The sequence below is a fragment of the Bubalus kerabau genome, chromosome 17 (assembly GCF_029407905.1).
Source record: "Bubalus kerabau isolate K-KA32 ecotype Philippines breed swamp buffalo chromosome 17, PCC_UOA_SB_1v2, whole genome shotgun sequence".
Classification (NCBI taxonomy): Eukaryota; Metazoa; Chordata; class Mammalia; order Artiodactyla; family Bovidae; genus Bubalus; species Bubalus kerabau.
The window spans coordinates 10,564,894-10,591,620 of NC_073640.1; the positions used below are offsets into that span (position 1 = coordinate 10,564,894).

General features: G+C 50.1%; 1 protein-coding gene across 1 annotated transcript in view; it reads right to left on the reverse strand.

Annotated features, from left to right (window-relative positions):
- Positions 1 to 388: 388 nt before the first annotated feature.
- CDYL2 (chromodomain Y like 2) overlaps positions 389 to 26,727 on the reverse strand; it is a 158,335-nt gene continuing 131,996 nt past the window's right edge. The window contains exons 3-7 of the mRNA XM_055552020.1: positions 22,196 to 22,413; positions 11,760 to 11,932; positions 5,695 to 5,905; positions 3,822 to 3,965; positions 389 to 1,273 (exon numbers count right to left, since the gene is read on the reverse strand). Of these exons, the coding sequence (XP_055407995.1) occupies positions 1,115 to 1,273; positions 3,822 to 3,965; positions 5,695 to 5,905; positions 11,760 to 11,932; positions 22,196 to 22,413 (905 nt within the window). The 3' untranslated portion in view covers positions 389 to 1,114. The remainder of the gene's footprint in view (positions 1,274 to 3,821; positions 3,966 to 5,694; positions 5,906 to 11,759; positions 11,933 to 22,195; positions 22,414 to 26,727) is intronic.

Genomic DNA, 26,727 nt, shown 5'->3' on the forward strand with positions numbered 1-26,727 from the left:
GGGGGCCCAGCCCCCACCTGTTCCTGACATCCAGGGATTAGGGACTGGCTGTGTCTCAGGACCATTCAGGCGGGAGGCCCCTTTATCTCCTTAAAGGCAGCAGAGTGAAGAGAAGACCCTTCCATGATTTCTCCTAGAACAAGTATTCAATGACCACAGAGCTGTTTCATATGCAGAGAATCTGGTGCAGAGCCGCTCCTTCTAATCCTAGCAATCCCATTTCTATCTCTCTGATTTTTACATCTACGTGGTTCATTGCTAGAATGCACCAAACAGCTCGAACCCTGTATGGGATTTGGTCTAGGGCAGTATGAAAGTAGTATCTGTGTGAACAACGGATACCGTAACGTATAAACAAAAATAAATAAATTAAATAAGTCTGATTAAAGGGGGAAAAAAAACCACTTTCCTAGTAGTTTATGTGTTTTGCAAAACTAGCTTTACATATAATACACATAAATTATCAGAATTTCCACTTACATCGTTTTAAAAAATATATATTTAACAAAATGCTCCTAAATGTACAATATCTGGGTTTTGTAAATCACTCAGTTGGGTTGTTAAGACCAAGCCCTAAAAGTCACACAGACGTGCATCAGAGAGGAGACTGAGGCGGGCTCCACACAAGCGCTCTACCCATTGCTCCGGAAAATCCCCTAAGAGTGGTCGTCCCCCAGTCACTGGGTCTGCCCTTAGCCACAAAGGTCATGGCAGCTGAGTCCCCACGTCAGAGGCACTGTGTAGACACAGCCTGAGTCAGAAGGACTGGTGGGGCGAGGGGACTGGTCTTCCTTCCTGGACAAGGATGGTGCATCTGAGCAAGTGGGGCTGGACAAGGGCGCCTGGCAAAGGCCTGGGAAGAGATAGCCCTCGATGGCCCTCCAGTCAGTTGGGGTTTGAGGTGCGGACACGGGGCAGGAGGCCAAGCACACTGCGTTTCCCATCATTACACAAAACCAGACCAATGAGGAGCAACCAAAGGACACAAGGAAATGGACACAACCCTCGGGACAGAGAGACACCTGACAGACTCCTCGGCCAGGCATACACTGGGCTCCCATCTCTGAAACACAGGGGCGGAGCTGGAAGTCAGGGGCCCCGCAGTGCTGGGCCCTCACACTTCGTAAATTTTGTCCTGCAGGTAGCTGAAGAGGGAATCCAGGCCTTTGGAGGAGCTCCAGAGCTGCTTGAGCATGACGCATTCTTTCTCGTTCACGTCTTCAAGCACCGACCTCAGGAAGCTCCGCACGAGGCATTTTGACTCCTCCAGCACCTGCAGGGAAATGCACAAGCCTCATTAGTCAGGCTCCAGGGACTCTGCTCCCGAGGGACGTACTTGGCCTGGGTAATCTTCTGATGTCCACAGCCAGAGGAGGCGCCTCCTGTGGTCCTGGGCTTCCCAGGCCTCTGCCCCTTGGCAACACCAGGAACAGGTTGCACGTGTGCCCAGATGTCAAGCCCTCAGTCCCTGGGATGGCTGAGTGGGACCTGTGTTAACCCCAACTGCAAGGACTAGGTCTTTTACCCAAGGGTGACCGATACTCAGTTACACTTTCTATGGATGTCAGGAAAAAACTTGGGGAAATACTGCTTTAACCTCCGTGTGCTACCTAACTCAAGAATGGCTGGGATCGCAGAGTAAGATAATGAAATGAACTAACGGGTTGCCAAGGTACCCACAGGACCTGCCTCGACAGCAATGTCCCTTGTTCAGGCTTAGCAGTAAGCAGTGGTAATAAAAGTAGTAATCCTTGCAATAGCAAGTAATAACAATGGCAATAAACAGCAGTAACGAGCAATAATAGAGACAACAGTAATACTAGAGGACTATAGTTGTGATAACAGTAATGTCAGTGGTGGCAATAACGTAACGGTAGTAACAGAGCCATAGTATTACAGCAGCGATCATAGTAATGCCAGTGATAGCAATACGATGGCATTATATTGCAGCAGTATTAACGACTGGAATATTAGTAATACAGTAGCCAGCGTGGTGAAAGTAGCAATAAGAATCGTGATCATGAGTAAGAACAATTGCAGGTCACAGCGGCAGCAAGGCCACTACAACCACCATTAGCTGCCGGCTCTGTGACAGGCGCTCCCCGTGCAGTCGTTTATTTCCACCTCAAGTTCACAGACAGGCAGCATGTTTATCTCTGCATTACAGATGAAGGACCCGAGCTCAGGGAACTGGAGGTGCCCACGGCTGCCTGGTGGACATGCCCTGCAAACCCCTGGCTGATTCTGTAGGCCCCACGGCTGCCTCAGTCTGGCAGAGGCACCGCTTGCAGCAAAGTGTCTGAGCATCCTTCGGCCTCCCCATTCTCTGTGGACGTGGGAACTTCAGTTCTCAGTCTCACCAAGCGCTTTCAAACAGAAAAAAAGCAAGACAAGAGCTCCCTTGCTCAAGCAGGCTGGAACCATATCCTTCAGCTTGGGCTGGAGGCTCACGGGTGGTAAGAAGGGACCAGCTGACGAAGGACACCTCTTCCCGCCCCCAGATTTCTCTGAAGACCACCATCTCCGGGGGCTATGGGGGAGATTCCTGTCTCAGGTGAATCATCCCGAAGCTCCTGAACTCCTATCTGTGGACAGGAGAATCTTCCTTGCAGGACTTCTTCAAAAGCCAGTTTTTTCTGAGCACCCCCAGAGGTCAGACTCCTCAGGGGTGCTTTGGAGTCTTTGTCCTCCTGCCTTTTCAGCCTCATGGCCCCCGAACACACTGTGCGCCAGCTCACACCACCAGGAGCTGCTGCCTGAACCCCTCGTGCCCTCACTCACACTGTTTACCCCACTGAGAATGTCTACCCACCCCTGCAGGCAGCGGCCCCTATGGCACCAACCACCCCTGTCTGCCTAGGCTCATGCAGTTTGCTGGGACCTGAGATCTTTGGGGTTAAAACCACAGGAGAGAGTCCTGGGCAAAGAGCTGGCCGCCAGAGTCATCGAGAAGATTAAAAGAGAATCCACAGAAAGAGCTGAGCAAAGGGCTCGGCCCACGACAAACAACCACCAAGAAGGCAGGGCTGTCCCCACCCTGCCACCGTCCCTGGGACCACAGGCTTCCTGGGGGCAGTGCTGCACAGTGGGTGTCTGTAAAGGCTGGCGGGGGCAATCAGGAGGTGAGTGACCTCGGGTGGGGACTCAGGGTAGACGGGGAGAAGTTGTGGGGACCGCTCAGCCCCCACAGTCCAGCCCAGCGCCCCGTGACGCTGGAGCACAGCAAGCGGCCGGACCTTCTGCTCTCAGAGAGCCTTTCCTCCTGCCCCGCCCTTTCTCCCCCTTCCCGGGGTATTCCCACGCAGCGCTCAGAGCGACTTTTAGGAGATAAAATCGACAGTTAAAACCCGGTGCCTCTATGGAGGTGTTATTCACTTATCCCGTTTTCAAGGAGTTCAACTGTAGACTTTAAATGTGCCACGCGCTGGGCGGGCAGGAGAAATGAGGTACCAGGGCGGCAGGAACTGTTGTTTCTCATCTCTCAGCTGGCTCATACCCTGCCCTTATTCGCGTTTGCTTCCTCTTTCTTTGAAAACCATAGATGATTTGTGTGTCTGTGCAAGTTTAGGAACTTTAAGGCATCACTTCTACCCCAGGCTATAAATCTCTTCTGAGGTTTTCACACTGGAGCTGACGTGGGAACACCTAACGGTGCTCACCGCCTCCCTCTGGATTTAAGCTCTCAGCACCGAGATTCGGCCTCTGCAAAATCACACAGGGCCTCCCATGGACTCCCTGCGTGACCTCTGGCAAGTCAGACACTCCCTTCCGGTCTCGCTGCCCCCACCTGCGAGAACAGCGCACGGAGACTCGGAACTCACCACCGCGCTGCAGGAGGCCATCTCCTTGACCCGCAGCATGACCTCCTGGCTGAACGTGGTCGGCCAGAAGACCTGGGACACCAGGCCTCTGCTGCATGCCTCCTGGGCGGTGAGCTTCCGCCCACAGAAGAGCATCTCGTTGGCCTGAAAAAGCAAAGGCAGGAGAAAGCTGAGAGCCGGTATGCCTGTGAGCCTGTTAATGAGTGAGTGTGCTGTGGGTGATGGTCCCAGCTCTCAGAGGCGGCATCCTTAACTGGGGACCAAAGATGCTGCGGGAACTATTTGCCAACGCTTGTATCTGTATGCATCTTTCTGAGCAGAGGGCCCCAGCTTCTGTTAAATTCCCGAAAGAAGTCATGTACCTACAGGAGCTTCATCTGCCCAATACCCCTCCCCGTGTCTGGTGGCAGACCCCCCAGGAGGGACTGGGGACAGTTCAGAGTTGACACCCCGTCCTTAATGGCTGATATGGGAATAAGCAGAAGAGCCACCCTAGACATTAAAGCTCTCTGTGAGGTCTCCAAGCTGGAGAGCATGGGGAAGAATCTTTCTCCTTCTCTGGCGGCTTAAGTCACTCAGCCCAAGGCCACCCACCGCTGTGTCTGTCCCTGCTCCATGGAGACGAGGAGCTGCAAAGACAGGACAGATGGAGAACAAGAGCCCTGCTGGTGCTGGGATTCTGGGGCCTGGCACCCCGAACAGGGGCTCTACTGCTGGACCTGCCAGTTACGGGAACCGTTAAACTCTCTGTTCCCCCACACCACCCTTTAAGCCACTTCAGGTGTCTCCCTCACCGACTGCCCAAAAGGTCCTGAGTAACCCCATGATCCTGACACAGAGAACGCATCCTTTCCAGGGGCCCAGAGTTGGACGCAGGCGCTGCCCAGCAGCCAAGGGCAGAAACCCCTCCTGCCTTCCGCAGAGTCCTCTGTACTCTGCTCCCCCAAGAACTTCTCTCAGCTGTTCTGGGAGGAGCCACGTGGACAAGGTCCTAGGAGCGGCGGGGCACAATGCAGCCAGCACGGACACTCGGGGCAAGAGGGTCGTAGCCCTCCCTCCTTCAGGACAAGTCCCTGCCTCCTTCCCACAGCGGACCGTGCAATCCCCTCCCTGACTGCTGTCTACCGGCCTCCCCTCCTGTCCCCTTCCCGGCTTTGCACACTTTAGCTGCTCTTAGGCAGATGTTGAAATGCCAAGCTCTCCCAGCCTCTGGATCTGTGCACCCGCTTCCCCTCTGGGGGGTCATGATGACCCAAAGGACAATCTTTCATGCCCGAGGAGTGAAATTTGTCAGGTCAATAACAGGCTAATGGATGCATCTGATTGGAGGTTTGAAGACCAACACACGCTGTACGTATTTAGAGACAAGAGACGCCGTCTCAGGAAGAAGAAATGTGAGGAAGGAGCCCAGTGGAAGAAGCCAAACGGGACGCAATCAGTTGGCAAAAACAGGTCTCAACTGGGAACATTCTTGGAGTTTCAGAAATGACTGAAATGAAAGAAAGAGACAAGGCTCTGCAATGTTAATATGTTTGTGACCACCAAGGCCGGGAGGAACGGGGCAGAGCGCAGAGGCTGAGATTACAGGGGAACGTGCCTGCCTCATCTGCCCGCCACCGCTGATGCTGTGAGCCACAAGAAAGTGGCCCCGGCTCCTGAGTCCAAACCACCTTGCAATCCACCTGCTGGGCTGCTGCGTAGACACCGGCGGGCAGCAACCCCGGGGAGGCAGAAGAAGCTGAGACGACCTGCAGACTGCACAGGGAGGGAGCAGCCCTGGGACTCTACCCACGTGAAGGGCCACGTCCTAAACACAGGACAGAAGAGGGGTGCTCTGGCACCCCAAATGTGCCACAGAGACGAGGAGGCTTACCAGGGCGACGCCCAGGATCTGGGGGAAGGTGTAGGAGGAGCAGCCGGCGGGTGTGAGGCGGATGGTGGCGTATGGGGTCTGGAACCAGGCCTTCTCGCTGGCCCACACGATGTCACAGAGGGGCAGGATGGAGGCGCCCAGGCCCAGAGCAGGCCCATTGATCGCCACCACGATGGGCTTCTTGAACTGGATAAAGGCCTTCACAAAGTCCCTGGGGAAAAGAGAGGACCCTCTTTAGCAGGTGAGTGGATTTGCCAAGACCCACAGACAAGCTTGATTCTGTCGAGGTGGGAATAAGCCTCCCCAGGTGCTGGAAAGCACCCATGGGTCATCAGGGGACCTCCCAGATGGCGAGCCCCAGAGCCACAGGCACAGAAATGGCACAGTGCTTGGCATCAGATTTTCAGGGGAAAACTCATGGAGTGACCACGGTTTGCCCAGAAGATCCCAGGTCAACCCATGGTCCCAGCACTGCACCTGGCTACCCTGCCCTCCCACATCCAAGATAGTAATGAAGAGCAAATACCCTTAAGGAGGACACCCTGAATGTTAACGTTCAGAACGGACCTAAAGGAGGGTTTTATAAGGAGGGGTATTTGAACTCAAGGAGAGAAGGAATGTTCTAAGGGCAGTGCTGAGGGTGGAGTGGGCACCTTTGGTGGCATGAACCCCTTGGAACTGGAGGTACCCCAAGTTTGGCCCAATGATCACCCTGAGTGAGCTTTAGACCATGGGCACAGGTGGGGACTGATGACCTCTAAAGAGTTCTTTCAGTCTCAGGACTGTCTGATTTTGAATTAGCTACAGGCATACCAGACTCACTGAGTGTGGTTCTAGAATGCTGATGAAGGTCTGTATGTTTGGGTGGCTTTGGCCAAAACTGGAGAAAGATGCTGGGCTCCCCTGGGGGCATGAGGCATCTGGCTCCGTGGCTTTGGATCAGGCAATGTCGCCTCCCTGTCCTGCACTGAGCAAGCTTACAACATGCATCTTGAATATTAAACAGGGACACCTACAACAACCTCCGGTCCTCTGCCTTAGGACACTCTTCACCTTCCCCCTAGCTGCTTTATAAGGTCCATAAAACATTAATGTTATCGGACATGGAGGAAAAACCCAGGATGTCTAGTAAAGCCTGCATCCCTCATTATTTTCAGGTGGAAGACTGTAAACTAACAGGAACTCGCAAGAATAAAATCCAGACTCCAAACCGTGACCTTGGTCTGCCTCCTCTTCCCTCTCCAGACTCATCTCCTGTCTCTCTCGTCTCTGCTCACTGTGCAGGGGCTGCCTGGGCCTTCTGAGAGTTCTTGGAACACTCCGTGATCGGGATTTGCAATTATCCCAATTATTTGCTGCTTGCTTGAACTCTCCTCCTCTTCCAATTCCTTAAGGAAACTCACAGGTCTGCCTCTTGCACTGCTTGGTCTCCAAGCACATCGGGATGAACACTTGGTAAATCAGCTCCCAGAAAGAGAGCAAGGATGGTAGATGTGCGGTAGGGATGCACCGGCTGGTCATCAGACCTGCTTCCCTTCCCTCTTCTTCCTGGGGTTACTGTTGGAACATGGTTCTCAGTCTCCCTGGCAACTGGCTATGCCCAAGTAACCAGATGCCGGCCGATGGGACATGAGTAGAAACCAGATACACACTTCTGGGCCTGGTACAAGAAAATCTCCCACCACACAGCCCTCCCGGCCCTCTCAGCTTACCAAGCTCAGCAATCTTGGAACACATTTGTTGAATCACAAAATGGCAGGTGTTTGGGTTCCTGACTCAGCCCTTGGGGGACAGCCATGGGTTGATCGGTAATATCTACTCTGAGATCACACACGCAAGAAGTAAATTTCTTTCACAGCTGAGCCATTATGTATGTTGGGGGTTCATTTGTTACAGCAGCAAATACTTAACTTATACAAACATCAAGCTGATGTTTATCTCTTGTTTATCTCTTCTCAATTGATACTATTCCCCCAAATTCGTCTCAAAAGATCTGGGTATCACAGTGATACGCCGGGATTGGACTGAACTGTGAGAAGACGGCTTAACACTCCTGACATGGGGGTTATCTTGGGACCTACGTGCTGTCGCAAAAGTATGCACCCAGGCTTGAGCCATTGGATTTCCTGACTTCTGTACGGCTCTGTGAGTAGACTCTTTGTGATGCACCTCGGCCACTGCTGTCCCAGTGCAGCTGACCCCAGAAGGACACTGCTGCACAGAGGGAGATGTGGCCCTATGCCTGCTGAGTCCTGGTTTTCCAGGGGCCTGTTTCCTAGCTTGACTTCCTAACTTCATGGCCCCAGTCACTGGTTTTAAGAGGAGCTTTTTGCCAAATGCAATTTGGAATCTGCAGGGGGATGTGGGGCTTCTTTGCAGGGTCCTTGGAACCACAGGGTTTGGATTTGGGATTTTCAGCAGATGTCCCATTCCTAAACCCCCTGGTACAACTCCAGGACCTTGGATCTCACAATTGGGAAGGACGTTAAGAGAGAGGCAGGGAACCAAATCTTCCACTTGGCATAGAATCACCTCCTGAGGATGCATCACAGCCTCTGTTGCACACTCTCAGTAAAGGGGGCACACCCTTATCAGGACGCCCCCCCCTGCTGTGGCCCCTCTGATACTCCTATTCCCTCTGCTTCACCATCCACATGACAGTCCTTCCAGAAAGTCACTTGGGCACTCATGACTCTCCAGGAGCTTCCTCTTCCAGACCCCAGAAACTTTCATGCTGTTGTTTCCAACCTGAGCTCTGTGCACAGGCACCAAGACCCCTGAGGAGGGCAGAGGGGCCCAAGCATGCTCAGCTCCGACCCCCTGACCCTTCAACCCACCCTTCCATTTCAGTCCAGCGTGCCGAGTGCTGTTGCTTCGGTTGTGTCCGACTGTTTGCAACCCCATGGACTATAGTCCGCCAGGCTCCTCTGTCCATGGGACTTTCCAGGTAAGAATTCTGAAGTGGGTTGCCATTCCCTTCTCCATTCAATCCAGCAGACTTGCAAATTCATTTCCTTGATATAAAAACGTGGTGAGCAGACCACACTCCCCTTCCTTTTCCTCTCACCTTGAGCAGGAGATCTCTATCGCAAGGGCCCGCTGGACGTGGAAGCCAGACAGCAAACAGGATATTGCATTACAGATGCTGCTGCTCAGATATCTGATCCTGGCCTGGGTGGCAGGGCAGCGCTGGGAAGATGGCTAGCTTCTCCCCCCATGTCAGAGCCCCTCGGGCTCACGCCAGCCCTCATCACTGCCTCCACTCAACCTGAGCCCGTGCCGGGAGCTGCAGGCTGGGCTGATGTGGCAGGAGGATCAGGAACTTTGGGGGCTGGAGGACTTGGCCTCCAGCTTCAACACTGCCCCTAACGAGTGGGGAGACCTGGGACAAGTCACCTAGTCTCTGGAGCCTCATTTGGCTTCTCGTAAAACGGGAAAGCCAGTGGTGTGTCCTGAGATGAGAGCAGAGACTTCAACGTGAGGGTCCACCCAGCATCAGCTCAGTGCCTGGCACATGGGTCTCTGTCATCATGGTCAGCACATCGGCCGGGGAGGGTGTTCCCGGTGGTCCGCGAGCTCCTCTCCTGGCCCACAGGAGACTCAGAACAAAATCCTCCATCAGGGGTGTCCAGAGTCCACCTTGAGCACTTGGCAACTGTGACCCTGCTGCCCGTTCCCTTTAACAGGAGCTGTGGGGTGCAGCCCCCCACTGCCAACATTCGGAGCCAAGTTGGCCGAGATGGGGCATGTGGGCACCAGGCACACACACAGTGACAGCCACCCTGGGCCCCCCACCAGAAGCCCACTCCATCGTCAGAGCCAGGCTTTTAGCTAGACCTCATGGCTGGAAGTAACGGGAAGAACAGTGAAAATCATTCTTTACACTGGTCCTAAGTACTCATTACAGGCCAGGAATGGACCAAGTACTGCACACTGGTAATCTCACTCCTTCTCGTCCCAGCATCCAGCCAGCAGGCCATGGTCTCCCCTGTGAGGGGTTCAGGTGAGGCTGGCCTGGATGGAGCACACAGCTTTGTTTGGGTCCTGGATAGAGGCTTCTGTGGAGTGAGTCATCCGAGCTCTTCCCACATCTGCTAGTTCATTCAGCGAACATCTGCAGAGGGCAGGCAGCTTCCCAGGCCAGGTGCAGGCGTGTTTTCTTTAGAAAACTATCAGGATGGGGAGGGACCACGGCGGGGGTGCCACAGCCGCGTGTCTGGCCCGGATCCTGGGCTCAGCCCAGCCGAGATCGTGCGTAAGAACTGCAAGGGATGCCAGCAGCTTACGAGGTTCTGTGGCCAAAATATGTATCGGCCTTGCTAGATTCTGAACGAAGTTCTTTCACAAGAGACCTCTCAGACTGTAAATTTCTTAACATGCCTGGAAAATCCACAGAAGAGGGGACAGACCACATTTATCAGCAGGGTCCCTCATTCACGATGCTTCTCTGGAAAGCTGCAGCAAGTTTTCCGGGAAATGCTTCTCTACAACACTGTGGTTCTAAAACTTCTGGGGCATGTGTGTTTTCACTTTCAGTCATGGCTGACTGTTTGTGACCTTATGGACCTATAGGCCGCCAGGCTCCTCTATCCATGGGATTCTCCAGGTAGGAATAATGGAGAGGGTTGCCATGCCCTCATCCAGGGGATCTTCCCGATTTCTGGTGCACTCAGTCAATATGGAGAAGCCTCTTGGTTGGCACGTGGCAGGGGTTCCTGATCTTGCTTTCATATTAGAATCACCAAAGAAATTTTGAAACCCAAGGCATGCTCCCCCAGCGCTCCCCTCACTCATTAAGCCCAAAGCTCCTGGAGATGCTGCCAAGCTGCTGGGTTTTGGAAAAGCTCCCGGGCTGAGAACCAGTGGTCCAGGGGACGTGTGGTCCCCAGACAAGTCATGGTTCAGCGGTGCCACCTGGTCCCTGGAGAAGGAGCACTTAGTCCACATCAGGTGTAGCAGCGGGTGTGTGCCCTTCCCAGGGTGGAGGACCAGTGACAGCCTTGATGGAAGTCACACTCACTTGCTTCTGACAAATCTGTAAAGAATGAGGTTGTAACCACCCTTTGCTTTCCCAAAAGAGATACTGATCTATGGGAGTGGATGTCCTCCCCAGGATCCCAGCTTTTGCCCCAAAGATAATGCAAGAGGGGGAAATGCTCCCCACCCAAGGGTCTACATATACAGAGCTGCCCATGTCCCTCCTCCTCCTCATGGCTGGGCCGTGTCAGCTCCATGAGGCTGGGACGCCCAGAAAAGCAAAGATTTCACCATCAGGCAGAGGGTGGGATTAGTGTGTATAATACTTGGGTATTACCAGAGGCTGGGTTTAACATGAGGAAATAAAATCTCTTTATGATAAAAAAATAAATAAAGTGGGATATAACCTAGAGTGTAAAATCATCTCTAATTTTGGCAGGAAAATATCGGATGTCCAATTAAACTCTGAATTTCAGATAAACATAAAACAATTTTCCAATAGTCACATACAGATATGAGAATTGGACCATAAAGAAGGCTGAGCACCAAAGAACTGATGCTTTTGAATTGTGGTGCTGGAGAAGACTCTTGAGAGACCCTTTGTACTGCTAGGAGATCAAGCCAGTCAATCCTAAAGGAAATCAATTCTGAATATTCATTGGAAGGATTGATGATGAAGCTGAAGCTCCAATACTTTGGCCACCCGATGTGAAGAGCTGACTCAGTGGAAAAGACCCTGATGCTGGGAAAGATTGAAGACGAAAGGATAAGAGGGTGGCAGAGGATGAGATGGTTGGAAGGCATCACTGACTCTGTGGACATGAGCTTGAGCAAACTCCAGGAGATAGAGGAGGACAGAGGAGCCTGGCGTGCTTTGTAGTCCATGGGGTTGCAAAGAGTTGGACATGACTGAGCAACTGAAAAATTTTTTAGTATAAGTGTATCCCAAGTGCTGCATAGGATGGGATATACTTATGCTTTTAAAAATGTTTCCTTGTTTGAAATTCAAATTTAACTAAGCAGCCTATACTTTCACCTGCTAAACCCAGGCACACCCCCCCACGTGTCTGAACCCCAGCAAGGCTCACCTGATGGCCTCTGCGATCCGGGTGCTCTCCTTCCTCCGGTCGCTGGACAACCTGCCAATCAGGTAGGAGTAATCCAGGCCGCTGCAGAACACACTGCCCACAGCACTGAGGAGCAGCAGTTTGCTGTCGTCTGTGGCTGCATTGCAGAGCGCACGCCGCACTTCCTTCATGATCTGCGGGCAGAGATGGATTTGTGGGAATGGTGAGTGGTCCCTCTAAAAGCAGAGCGCCTCCAGGCCTGTGCACAGCCCTGGGCGTAGAGGAGAGTGAATCTGCTCTGCCCGTGCAGGGAGCCTCCCCTGCATACACGCCACACCCAGACCAAAGAAAGAAAGCCAAACCCAACTTCCTGTACTATCTCCGAAGCAGCACAGAGCGCCAAGGAGGTGCCAGTGGGGTCAGTGGCTGCAGGCTTGGAAGCCGGGTGTGAAGCTGTCTAAGCCTGCTAAATCTCAGCACGTCCTCCGTCAGCATTGCTTATTTGGCCCTTTCCAAGGTGTGGGAAAATATTCTTGTGCACAGCTCAGGCAAGGTATGTCAGCTGTTGCCAGAAGTCCCAGTTTAACTATGCTCCTGCTTATCCTTTTTTTTTTTTCATAGCAGCAGTCATTGATTTGAGTATATACATATATTGGGCTTCCCTTGTGGCTCAACTGGCAAAGAATCCGCCTGCAATGTGGGAGACCTGGGTTTGATCCCTGAGTTGGGCAGATCCCCTGGAAAAGGGAAAGGTTACCCACTCCAGTATTCTGGCCTGGACTGTATAGTCCATGGGGTCGCAAAGAGTCAGACACGACTGAGCAACTTTCAAATTTAGATTTCAAAAAAATACATATCAATGCTGCTGAGGATACAAAGTGCTAATACCATAGCATATACCAAAAACCCACACTCATTTATATAAACATTGCTACCTAGGATCAGGTTGCATCTTTTGGTCCCAAGATGCAATCCTGTCCGTCACAGTTCTCTTCTCCAGTTTAATATGTGTTGAACTGAGCAGTTCCATATATCCAGTAATAACAGCGCTATCTTGTTTATCCTTAATTCCACTAAGATGCTCACATGGCTCAGAGGTCAAGTGGAAGTGGGCTTTGGCACCAGACCGACCTGTAACATTTTCCAGGTGCCAAGGAAAATAACCATTAAACACAAATTCTATATCCAGCTAAACCATCATTCAGAGGCAAGGGTAAAGATCAGGCATTTTCAAAGAGGGAAGGCTGGGGAGAAGGGATGGTTAGGGAGTTTGGGATGGACATGTACGCACTGCTATATTTAAAATGGATAACCAACAAGGACCTACTGTATACCACAGGGGACTCTGCTCAACGTTATGTGGGAGCCCAGATGGGAGGGGAGTCTGGGGGAGAATGGATGCATGTATACGTATGGCTGAGTCCCTTCACCATTCACCTGAAACTATCCCAACATTGTTAATCGGCTACGCTCCAATATAAACTAAAAAGGTTAAAAAAAAAAAAAAAAGATTAAGAATTTTCAGTAAAAGAATGCTTACTACCCTTAGGCCCTCACTGGAAGAACTAAAAAAGGATGCACTTCAAGAAAAGGAAAACTATATTCACAAAGAAAAACTGACTTGCAAGGAAAAACAGCCAGCAAAGAAAGGAGAAAATGTGTCAGTAAATCAATGTAAGAATTGACTATAAAAACATCATCAAACTGATAGAGGCTGACTGAAGGCTGGAGTGTGCACGGGTGAGAAGGCCAGAGTTGGCGCATGTGACGCTGTGTCTGGAGACGGCGCAGAGGCCACTGTCACATTCAGTTCAGTTCAGTCCAGTCGCTCAGTCGTGTCCGATTCTCTGCGACCCCATGAACTGCAGCACGCAAGGCCTCCCTGTCCATCACCAACTCCCGGAGTTCAGCCAGACTCACATCCATCGAGTCAGTGAGGCCATTCAGCCATTTCATCCTCTGTCGTCCCCTTCTCCTCCTGCCCCCAATCCCTCCCAGCATCAGAGTCTTTTCCAATGAGTCTACTCTTCGCATGAGGTGGCCAAAGTACTGGAGTTTCAGCTTTAGCATCATTCCTTCCAAAGAAATCCCAGCACTGATCTCCTTCAGAATGGACTGGTTGGATCTCCTTGCAGTCCAAGGGACTCTCAAGAGTCTTCTCCAACACCACAGTTCAAAAGCATCGATTCTTGGGCGCTCAGCTTTCTTCACAGTCCAACTCTCACATCCACACATGACCACTGGAAAAACCATAGCCTTGACTAGATGGACCTTTGTTGGCAAAGTAATGTCTCTGCTTTTGAATATGCTACCTAGATTGGTCATAACTTTCCTTCCAAGGAGTAAGCGTCTTTTAATTTCATGGCTGCAGTCACCATCTGCAGTGATTTGGGAGCCCAGAAAAATAAAGTCTGACACTTTCCACTGTTTCCCCATCTATTTCCCATGAAGTGATGGGACCAGATGCCATGATCTTCGTTTTCTGAATGTTGAGCTTTAAGCCAACTTTTTCACTCTCCACTTTCACTTTCATCAAGAGGCTTTTGAGTTCCTCTTCACTTTCTGCCATAAGGGTGGTGTCATCTGCATATCTGAGGTTATTGATATTTCTCCCGGCAATCTTGATTCCAGCTTGTGTTTCTTCCAGCCCTGCCTTTCTCATGATGTACTCTGCATATAAGTTAAATAAGCAGGGTGACAATATACAGCCTTGACGGACTCCTTTTCCTATTTGGAACCAGTCTGTTGCTCCATGTCCAGTTCTAACTGGTGCTTCCTGACCTGCATACAGGTTTCTCAAGAGGCAGGTCAGGTGCTCTGGTATTCCCATCTCTTTGAGAATTTTCCACAGTTTATTGTGATCCACACAGTCAAAGGCTTTGGCATTCATTAAAGCAGAAACAGATGTTTTTCTGGAACTCTCTTGCTTTTTCGATGATCCAGCGGATGTTGGCAATCTGATTTCTGGTTCCTCTGCCTTTTCCAAAACCAGCTTGAGCATCTGGAGGTTCACGGTTCACGTACTGCTGAAACTGGCACATTAGGCCTCACTATGTGTACATAAGGGGCTTCCCCGATAGCTCAGATAGTAAAGAATCTGCCTGCAATATAAGAGACCTGGGTTCAATCCCTGGGTCGGGAAGATCTCCTGGAGAAGGGAATGGCTACCCACTCTAGGGTTCTTGCCTGGAGAATTCCATGGATAAAGTAGCCTGGCGGGGTCACAAAGATTCAGATATCACTGACCAACTAACACTTTAACTTTTTCCCTTTCATGTGAACACAGCTTAAGGAAAACATCTCAAAAGTACATGGGTTACAAAGAATGGATGGCGGAGGGTGTAAAATTTAAAAAAGCTCACTCAATCCAACTGAACTTAGGGAAGCAGGAAAAGTAAGTGCAGAAAGTGCATGAAAAGAAAAAACAAGGCATGTACTTGCCTGAGTGGAGCTGAGAGTCCAATAGAGGAGACAGTAAAGGAACAGGCTTTTGAATGATTGTTATTAAATATTCAAAAGGCAGAATCGTAGGGTACAGTGGGGACACTTTACGAGACCATTGTTTTTTAGATTGTACTTTAAGTGACCATGTCCTTTTATTAAGCATAGAGGTGCCAGGATTGCATCCATGAATTTCCACATAATATTTTACCTGAAACAAAACTTCAGTGACGGAGGGTATGGTATCCCAGTCTTGCAGATGAAGCAAGGAAGACTCAGAAAAACAAAGTCAGGGGTTCAAGGTCACCAGCAAGAGGCAGAACCAGGATACAAATCTCACCTCCCTTCTCCGCCCACTACTGCACACTGTAGGATGACTTAAACAAATGGGTGAGTCTTTGTGGGGGAAAAAAAACACATGCCGAGACGTCAGTCTGAATCAGAACCCTTGGGGCTTGAGCTCCGTGAGAAGGATGCGAGAAGTGCCTTCCATTCTAAAGGGATAAGCCATAGATATTCATTTAAAACATCAGAAAAGCTAACAGGTCACTATCGTGCGGGTCCTTTAATCCATCTGCCTCCAGAAATAGACAGGCTCTCACCTATACATGAGCTCTGCTTCTCCGAGAGGCAAAGAAAGGAAAACCCTGCCCTGGGGACGTGAGTTGTAATTCTTCACGTAACTCCCCACCTGAGGGCCTCCGCGCTTGTCAACTAGCGGAATAAAATCGAACAAAAGGCCACCTCCTCTATGAGTTAGATGGAAAGCAGGTTCGTGTTTTGTTCATGCGACGAAAGAACAAACCAAGTTTTTAATTTTTAAAGTGTACATATCCTGGGGACTTCCCTGGTGGTCTAGTCGTTAAGACTCTGCACTTTCAATGCAGGGGGTGTGGGTTTGATCCCAGGGGAACTAAGCTCCCACCTGCCTTGCTGCTACTGCTAAGTCACCTCAGTCGTGTCCGACTCTGTGTGACCCCATAGACGGCAGCCCACCAGGCTGCCCCATCCCTGGGATTCTCCAGGCAAGACCACTGGAGTGGGTTGCCATTTCCTTCTCCAATGCATGAAAGTGAAAAGCGAAAGTGAAGTCGCTCAGTCGTGTCCAACTTAACGGCCCCATGGACTTCAGCCTACCAGGCTCCTCCGTCCATGGGATTTTCCAGGAAAGAGTACTGGAGTGGGGTGCCATTGCCTTCTCCAGAGGTGTGGCCAAAAAAATAAATAAAAATGAAAATGTATGTATCTAGTTAGTGTACTTTTCCTTGGCCTTTCTCGTGTTGATAATCCAACTTGGATGGAAGGCTGAGGTTCCTGCTTCTTGAAGGACCCCCTACCAGTCATATAATGTAACTGAACCGTCGTTCTAAAATTCTTACACACTCCTCTGTTTTCTAAAACAGAGCATGCTGCACACGTGTCACTGCCTCTCCATGTCACATGCTAGCCTGTGATGGAGCAGTCCCCTCAGAGGCTCCCGGGCGCACCTCTGCTAACAAACGGTGCCGGACCACTGTGCGTGCGGAAATCTTGGGTCCCTTCTTGATGCCCACTGCCCTGCTCTGCACTTGGTGGCCACCGCCTGGTCCTGTGTGAATGTCTACTGGAAAAAACACACCCCTCCCCTGCAGCTTCTACGTTCTGAGCTGCCAAGGGCTGGAACCAGATAACCAAATCCATTTAAAATGGTATTAAATGGGAGCAGACCAGGGTCCCTCTCTCTCCTTCATCTCTACTTGCTGAATCCAGTCACCCAGGGCCCATATGCACTGAGACCACCCTCGTGAAGGCCTTCTCAAATATTCCCCACAAAATGCCACCTCCTCCTTCTCCTGACACCCCAAGTGCTTTAATCCCCTCCCGTGAGACTTCTACCAACTCCCTGGCAGAATGTGTGCGTCCTTACTTTATCCTGCCCTCTCCCTAACTGAAATCCCTGGGACAGGCAGCCTCTCAGGTAGCTGGTATTCACACCTGCGTGCAGTCCCTAGTGACTCACTTCTAAGAGAATATGGTAAAGTCATGGGATGTTCCTTTCAAGAGGTGATTAAGATACAGAATGACTAAACTTGTCTCAGCTTTTCCTGGCCACAATCCAAGGCTTTCAGTATCTTAGTTCCCCAACCAGGGATTGAACCTGGGCCCTGGTAGTGAAAGCACCAAGTCCCTAAGCCAGGAAAGCCCCTGAGTCGTCCTCTTTCGCTCTCTCTCTCTTCCTTAGAGCTCTCAGTCTGGGGGAAGCAAGCTGCCACACCATGAGCAGCCCTATGGAGATGCTATGCCATAGTCCACAGTGGGAAGCCAATGGCAAGAAACGGATGCCTCTGGCCAGCAGGGACCTAGGACCTTCCAACAGTCACTAGAAGGAACGTGGAAGTGCAGCTTCCCCAAGCGAGTCTTCAGGTAAGGCTGGAGGAGCCACTGATGTGTCTGAAGTAAGTGTGTGTGTGTGTGTATAAGGAGTGACTTGATCATATTTACATTTCCAGCAGATCACTCTGCCTTTTGAGGAACAGACAACAGGGCAGGAAACACAGAAGTGGGCAGACCTGTTGGTAGGTTATGATTGATACAATCGTGCAGACAAAACAGCCAGCAGTGTGGCCTCTCAGAGTTATGATGGAAATAGAAAGAAACGTGACTGGCTTGAGGATGGCGTGGACATGGCAGATACACCCCAGAGGGTGTGAAGATGCCTCCAGCGGGTCTGGGGGCCCCCGTGGAAGGTGGTGGTCTGTGGACTGAGGCTGGGGGCTACAAAGAAAACCCCAGAAACACAGTGAGGGCCTGAGGTCCTCTCCTAAAGAGAAAGTGGATGAGTTTTTAATCCCCAAGACTTTGGACCATCTATTTTGCCGGCTCTTTCCTGCAGGGGCATTTCCTTTATTTTCCTGGCTCTTTGCTGTATTCCAGACAAGGAGAAATATGACAACACACGTGCTAGCCTCAGAATCCGGTTAATACACCCAGTAATGTATGGATTTCTGCCCATGGGGCCAATGCCACCAACATCACGTACACAACTAGAAAAAGAATTCAGCTGTGACCCTGCAAGTGGCCTCTTTCCAGTCTCTCCCTGAAGGAGCAGGGCTGGGGTTGCTGGCGGCCACTGTAACACCTCTGTTTCATCTTAACAACAATAGGAACATTCACTGAATACTTCCTAGGTGTCAGGGACTCTGAGAGCCTCTTCTGCAGTCATTATCTCTAATCCCACAGGGAATACACTGTATGATTCCTATAAATGAGAACACTCAGAGAGGCAAAGTAATCCCAAGGTAGCAGAAAAGGAAAAGTGTTGGAGGCGGGATCTGATCCCAGTTCTGCCGGGACGGGCAGGGCTCCTCTGCTAACTCTGTGCGTGCTAAGTCGCTCAGCTGTGTCTGACTCGCTGTGACCCCATGGACCGTAGCTCACCAGGCTCCTATTAACCATGGGATTCTCCAGGTAAGAATGCTGGAGGGGATTGCTATGCCCTCCTCCAGGGCATCTTCCCAACCCAGGAATTGAACACATGGATCTTCCGTTTCCTACACTGGCAGGTGGGTTCTTCACCACTAGCGCCGCCTGGGGAGTGGTATTCCTTCACTAACAGCACGTCACATACTTTCACGGCTACTCTACCCAGTTAGCCAATTCATCCATGGCATCAATCCACTCTGGTTGCTGGGAGAGCTGAAAACACCAGATCAATAATTGTTCTTCCATCTTCCTCCTGTTCTGTTACTGACAGACACCAATTAGGAGTAAACCTTGCTAATCAACCAAACCCAAGTCTTAGGAAGTGAGAACCCGGGCACCTGAAATTAGTCAGATGCCACACGCTTCTGTGATGAGAAGGCAACAGTTAATACACAGAGCTGCTGCGAAGAGAGAGGATGAACTGGGAGGCTCCACATCTATTCGGTTTATCAAAGGAAAATACCGTGCCTTTTTCAAGCATGCTTTTCAAAAGTAGTGAAGTAGAAAAAAATCTGAGAAGAATTGGTCTCTTGGGAATGTTTTGTGAGGCGCTTAAAATAACAAGGTTTCCAGGTGTATCAACATGTGAATGGCGGCCTTTGGGGTAAACCACAGGCCCTGGACTCTGAGATCTCTGCAGAGGTCTACACAGCAGAGAACCTAGAGGTGGTTCCACTGAAGGTGGAGGAGGGAGCGACCCCAAACACCGTGCTTAGAAGATGGGCGATGACTCACCAGCAGCCCCCTACCTCCACAGCCCTGGCCACTCTCTTCCCTCACGGGCTGACAAACGTTCCTGCCCGTTACCCCCACAGTCCCCGAAAAGAACCACAGTCCATGTAAATCATAGTGACAAGGGGAAAAACGTAACAGAGAGAAAAAGATAAATTGGACTTCAAAGAATTTTGAATTGAATATCAAAGAGTGCTATCTAGAAAAGAAAAAGACAACCCACAGAACGGCAGTATTTTCAAATGATAGCTCTGACAAGGATCCGGGATCCAGAGCATATAGGGAATGCTTGTGATTATAATAAATTCAAGGACACAGCACTACCCATTCCACCCACTTCCGGGGCCCCCCTGAGTTGCACTGGACACGCCGGGCAGTGCCAGACCATCTGCACCTCCCCGTCTGGGTGGGTCACCAGTGACACAGCTGCTGCTCCCTGACTGTGTCTCCCCCACCCCAAACCCATCCCGTGGTTCACGCGCCAGGTCTGCATTGCTGCTGTGGACACCGGAGTGCAGGGTACCATGGGAACGGGAACAGGGGTCTGCACTGAACTGCCTGCAATGCCCAGGTGCTGGGCTGAGGGCCCTCCCCTCTGAAGCCATGGGACCCCAGCCCTATTCCATTCTCTAGGCCTACGCTGTCTCACCTGGAAGACGTGAATTGTAATAACCCTACACCAGAAGGCGGGATGAAGAGGGGTAAGTAGGACATGGTGTGCAGAGCCCTGAGAGCTGCACCGTGCTCATCTTGGTCACTCATCACTCTATGCCCTGCCCGGGTTGGTCCAGCAGGAGAAGACTGCTCAGATGCGAGTCTTCTCACACGGGCACTATCAACAATCTCTTCACTGCCATCTGCTAAGCACCCCTCTTTTGAATGGTGTTGTCTATGTAAATGCATTATGTATTCACTGCTTCACAGTTCTGCTCATCTAGACATAAGTAGAATTAGCATTTTAAAAAGTAATAGAGACAGAATCCCCTGGCAGTCCAGGGGTGAGGGCTTGGTACTCTCGCTGATGGGGCCTCGGGCTCAATCCCTGCTTGGGGAACTAGGATCCCGCAAGCCGCCGTGAGCCACAGTCAAAAAGAAAAAAGAAAGTCAGAGAGAAAAAAGATAAACTGGACGTCAAAAACTTTTGAATTGAATGTCAAAGAATGCTATCTAGAAAGGAAAAAGACAACTCAGAATGGCAGGATTTTCAAATCATAGCTCTGACAAGGGTGTGATATTCAGAACACACAGAGAATGCTTAAAACTCAACTATAAAAAATTCCCAATTTTAAAAATAGGCAAAGGATTTGGACAGACATCTCTCTGAAGAAGACAGACAAATGGCCAACAGGCACCAGACGAGATGCCCAACATCATCCATCATTAGGAAAATGCAAACCAGAACCACAGTGAGATAGCGCCTCACGCTCACCAAAACAGCTGTAATAAAAAAGACAGACAATAACAAGTGCTGGCAAGGAAGCAGAAAAATGGCGACCATCATACACCGCTGTTGGGGATGTAAAATGGACCAACCACTGGGGAAAATAGTTTGGCAGTTCCTCATAAGGTCAAATATGCAGTTACCATTGTTATTGTAGCTCAGTCGCTCAGCTGTGTCTGACTCTTTGCAACTCCATGACCTGCAGCACACCAGGCTCCCCTGTCCTTCACTGTCTCCCAGAATTTCCTCAAACTCATGTCCATTGAGTTGGTGATGCCACCCAACCATCTCATCCTCTGCCATCCCCTTCTCCTCCTGCCTTCAATCTTTGCCAGTAAGAGGGTCTGTTCCAATGAGTTGGCTCTTTATGACCCAGCAATTCCATAATTAGGAATATAACCAAGAAAACCTTATGTTCACACAAAAACATATATACAAATGTTCATAGCAATATTATGCAAGATAGTCAAAAGTGGAAAGTGAAAGTGTTGTGTCCAACTCTTTGTGACCCTGTGGGGGGTAGCCCCCCAGGCTCCTCTTTCCATGGGATTCTCCAGGCAAGAATCCTGGAGTGGGTTGCCATTTCCTGCTCCAGAGGATCTTCCCGATCCAGGGATTGAACCCAAGTCTCCTCCATTGCAGGCAGATTCTTTACCATGTGAGCCATCAGGTCCCAAATGTCCCTCAACTGCAGAACTAATAGACAAAGTGTGGCCTACCCATACTCGGAAGAGGGATGAGGCACTGATCATGCTACCACATGGACAAACCCCTCAAATACTGTGCTGAGTAAAATAAGCCAGCCATGGAAGGCCATGCATTGCACAATTCTGCATCTATGAAACACCCAGAAGAGGCAAATCCGTAGAGACAGGAAGGCCATTCGTGGTTGCCAGGGATGTGGGGAGGGAATGGGGGTGACTGTTAACGGGCACAGGGTTTCTTCTGGGGGTGATGGAAATGTCCCGGAATTAATGCAGATGGCCACCGAACTGTACATTTTAAAAGGATAAAGTTTATGGTATGTGAATTATATCTCAATCAAAAAAACTGTAAGCTGAGCGAATATAATTCCATCTATATGAGACATGCTGACTACCACTGAGTTTTGCTGGAGAAGCCCAAGATTTGATGTTTGGTTTCTGGAGCCAATACTGACTAATTCTGTGACCATGATCAGCTTACTGAATCTCTGTTTTCCGGGGTCTTCATTTTCAAAATGGGATACTGTAGTCACAGATCATAAAGATCAGACAGATGACAGATGTAGTGAGATCAGCAAATTGGGTCCCCAGGTCAAGTCTGCCTGGGTGTGGGTGGTCTCCACTGACTCCGGAGGGCTCAGAGAGCCAGCACCCACCCGCCATCCTGTCCCTCTCACCTCGGGGGTCAGCGCGTTGTTGTCCGAGGTCTGGCTGGACAGCAGGATGTGCGTGAAGCCCTCTTCCTTCCGCACGACAATGTCCCGAAACCGACAGTTGCTTTCGTTCTGGCGGACGCTGTACCTGAGCCTTTTGTCGAAGACGTAGTCCTTCTCAGCTTCCAGCTTCCTCTTCACCGGGCTGTGCAGGTTGAGGCCCCCGTTGGTCAGAGCAGAGCCTTCCAAAATCAGAACACAGGGTGAGAAGCTGACCGCAGAACAGCCACACAGGAGCAAGGCGGGAGAACACTCAGATTGTCGTGGGAAGGGTTGGATGTGGCTGGGACCTGCGGGCAGCCTCTGTTCTGGGTGGTGAAAGGCTACATCTCCAAACATGAAAGAGCACAGATAGCACTCTCTGTGAAGGACCCCGTGCGATCCTTGATTCCCTCTCCCACACATCCACCCATGAGTGCCCAGGTTCTGCTTGGATGCCTTCAGCAATGATAGATCAAGGAACGGTCCCTAAATAAAACAAACCACAAACCAAAAACACTGCAGCTTTACTCATAATCAAAAACTGGAAGCAACCGATATGCCCCTGAGCTTCCCTTGTGGCTCAGCTGGTAAAGAATCTGCCCGCAATGCAGGAGACCTAGGTTTGATCCCTGGATTGGGAAGATCCCCTGGAGAAGGAAAAGGCTACCCACTCCAGTATTCTGGCCTGGAGAATTCCATGGACTATATATATGGGGTCCTGAAAAGTCGGACACAACTGAGCGACTTTCATTTTCAACTCTGGTTCTTTCACACAGTAGAATATTATTTGGCATAAAAAGAAGTCCACTGTCAAGCCACAAAAATACATGAGTGACTCTTCAATGCATATCACTAAGTGAAAGAAGCCAGTCTGAAAAGGCAACACATACTGTATGATTCCAATTATAAGACATCTCAGAAAAGGCAAAAGTGTAGAAAAAGTAAACAGATCGTTGGTGGCCAGGGGGTCAGGTGGAGTAAGAGGAGGGCAGAACTGGTGAAATGCAGGGGACTTTTTAGGGCCGTGAAACTACTCTGCAAGATATTATGATGGCGAATATGAGACACTGAACATTTGCCGAAACCTGAGGAACTTTACAGCATAGACACCTTTGTTGCTGTTGTTCGGTCGCTAAGTCGTGTCCAACTCTGCGACCCCGTGAACTGCAGCATGCCAGGCTTCCCTGTCCTTCACTGTCTCCCGGAGTTTGCTCAGATTCGTGTCCACCCAAGGATGGAACGCAGAATGTGATAAAAAGAATCTAACTGTATGACAAGCATATGAAACCACCTCCCTGAAGGAGGACAGGGGAAAGGTCCTGACAGAAGTAATTTTAGGAAGGAGTGGAGTCTATAAAACTAAAAACAACCTGCATGGAAGCACTGTAGTCCAGTTGATGAAGTTGATTCCTACAGAGGTAAACTGTTGTTGTTTAGTCACTAGGTCATGTCTGACTCTTTGCCATCCCATGGACTGTAGCCCACAGGCTCCTCTGTCCACAGGACTTCCCAGGCAAGAATACTGGGCTGGGGTGTCACTGCCTTCTCCAGGGGATCTTCCTAACTCAGGGATCGAGCCCACAACCTTCTGCACCACAGGCAGATTCTTTACCAACAACCCACCTGGGCTTCCCTGGTGGCTCAGATGGTGAAGAATCTGCCTGCAATGGAGGAGACCTGGGTTTGCCCCCTGAGTTGGGAAGATCCCCTGAGAAGGGAATGGCAATCCACTCCAGTATTCTAGCCTGAAGAATCCCATGGACAGAGGAGCCTGGTGGACTATATAGTCCATGGGGTAGCAAAAAGCTGGACACAACTGAGCCACTTTCACTTTCACCTGAGAAGCCCATGGAGGTAAGTGGAGGTAACTAGGAGTTAAGAATTCTGACATCATACATGAATGCTGGAGTTGAACAATTATGTAAATATATAGCAAGTGGGAGTGGAAGGTTTCTCTGTTTGAGTGGGAGTTTATAGAGAAATAAAGGGAGGGAGCTAGAATGATCCACGTGTTGATGGATGAACACTGAAGACATCAGTATGAACTTAACACAGGTACAGATGGTTACATACAGAAATATTTCTAGATAAGCGTGTCTATGCAGGTTCGTATACACAATGTATTTCCTCGCTCTGTCGGCTGAGAAGGCCCAGAGTCTGGCATCCCAATAGCAGTGGGCACCCCAGGAGTCCAGGTCTTGGTTTCTGATAACCATTCTCAATAAAAGGAACAGGGGCTCTCTGGAGAAACAGGTGATTCCAGGACTGGGGCAGGAAACATGCAAGATAAGCTTGTAGAGACTGAAAGGAAGGGAGTAGTGAAACCAAAACAAATAACAACCTTCACAATGATGACACATGTCAAAGGACATAGGCGTCGACGGAAGGAGCTCTCAATGGACAAAGATGCGGGAATTTGAGCAAGTGAAGTATTAAAAGCACATACTGTGTTATAACTGAAAGTAAAAAATAAATATCCATGAGTCTAGACTGATATAATCAAATGACTGGATAAACGGGAGATAAGAGACATGAATCTGAGCAAACTCCAGGAGACAGTGAAGGACAGGGAAGCCTGGCGTGCTGCAGTCCAGGAGGTCGCAAAGACTCGGACATGACTTAGTGACTCAACAACAAGAGACAAATCTTCCATGGAGAAGAATTCCAAATAGTTCATGTAGATGCTCTGTTCTCAAGGAAGTAGAATATAGCTTCTTTAAGGGTGTGCTTCACACCTTCCAAATGGTACAGAAAGTGGGGAAAGGGGCTTAGTGGGGGAAGAGGAACAGTGGAGAAACCTGACTGGGGCAGATGGGGAAGCCAAAGCCCCGTGATCAAGACCAGCACCGACAGGGATAAGCCATGGCGTGGCGTGCACTCCTGATATGATGTGAGGGAGAAGGCGCTGGACCTCTGGGGTCTCCTCTCAAAACCCTACAACCCCACTCTAATCATGAGAAATGCACAGACAAATCCCAGCTGAGGGGCATTCTACAAAATACCTAATCATTGTACTGCAAGAATGTGAAGGTCATCAAAACCCAGGAAAATCGGAGAAATTGTCCCAGGGCAGAGGATCCTAAGGAGACATGACAACGAAATGTGGTGTGGGATCCTGGATAGGACCGTAGGATAGATGGCAGGATAAGGTATGGGCTTTAGTTGATAATACTGTATGGATTAGCAGTTCATTGGTTGCAATACATGGACCATGCTAGTTTAAGATGTCATAAAAACAGGAGAGGCTGACTACAGGGTACACACAGGAACTCTCTGTATTTTCTTTCCAAATTTCCTGGAAATCTAAAACTATTTAGAAAATAAAGTTTCCTTTAAAGAACATATATTAAAATAAAGTTAACTTTTAAAAAAAGAAAATGACACCCCAGGTGATTCTGACATGCAGGTGGGTTTGAGTCCCTAGACCAGTGGTTCTTACACTTGAGCAGACACCTGGATCCCCTGGAGAAGGCTTGACCAGCCGGCTGGGCACACCCCAGGCTGTTGCCCCTGCCCCAGGGACCGGACTGTGAGAACCAGGTTCAGGACAGCTGTCAAGGTGGACTCAGATTCTTAATGAGCACGGGGGTGGGGGTGGGCCTTGGAATCGCAAGACGCAAGCCAAAGGCAAAGACCAGGAAATGCTGCTCTGGAGCCCTCTCCTACCCCACCGAGATGAGTGCCCAGCCCCAGAAGGGCGCAGAAGCACCAGCCGCCGTGTCATCAGACAGCCTCTGAGAAGCCTCCTCATTTTGTCCCTTTCCATTACCCAAAGCGACAGGGCTTTGTCAAACACCACAATGCGGGTAAACGATTCAATGAACTCCGGAAAGCAAGCGTGAGCATTTAATTAAAAGGCTCGTGGAAAGGGAGCTGTTTCTTCAGGGTCAAGCTCAAAACCTCCAGCTCCTGAGAAAGCCTTCCTAATTGGAGCCGGCAGATGCGTGCTGGGGACCTGCTGGCAGAGGTTAGCGCATCACGGGAGCTGCTCTCAGCGGCGGCCACCCGGCTCACCGGAGAGAAGTCAGAAGCCGAGGGCTGCGGAACAGCAGTGTTTTCCCTGGGGCTGGGAGAGGTCTGACTTCACCTCTCCTGCCCTGCAACCAAGTCAAGGTGCTGGTTTACTTTTACATCAAGGAGGAGGACCTGAGAGTTATCTTTTCTGAGCAGCTCTGTAAGCTGCCTGTAAATTGCTCAACAGTCCCACAAAACTGCCCTTCTTAGTCCATTTTGCAGATAGGAAAAGTGAGGCGCTTGCGGGAAGCCACAAAGGTTTTAAATGGCAGAGCCAGGATTAGAGGCAACTGCCCCTCCTTCTCTTCATTCATTCAGAATTTAATGAGTTATCACCTCCTCTGGGTCAGCCATCACACTAGATGTTGGAGGTCCAACAAAAATCAGAGAAATAAGGCCCATGCCCTCCTGGAGCTTGCTTCATGCCCTCCCAGAGGGTGGGAGACAGAAAGAAAACAAATAGACTAATCATTAAAATAATGATACATGGGAAAAGATAG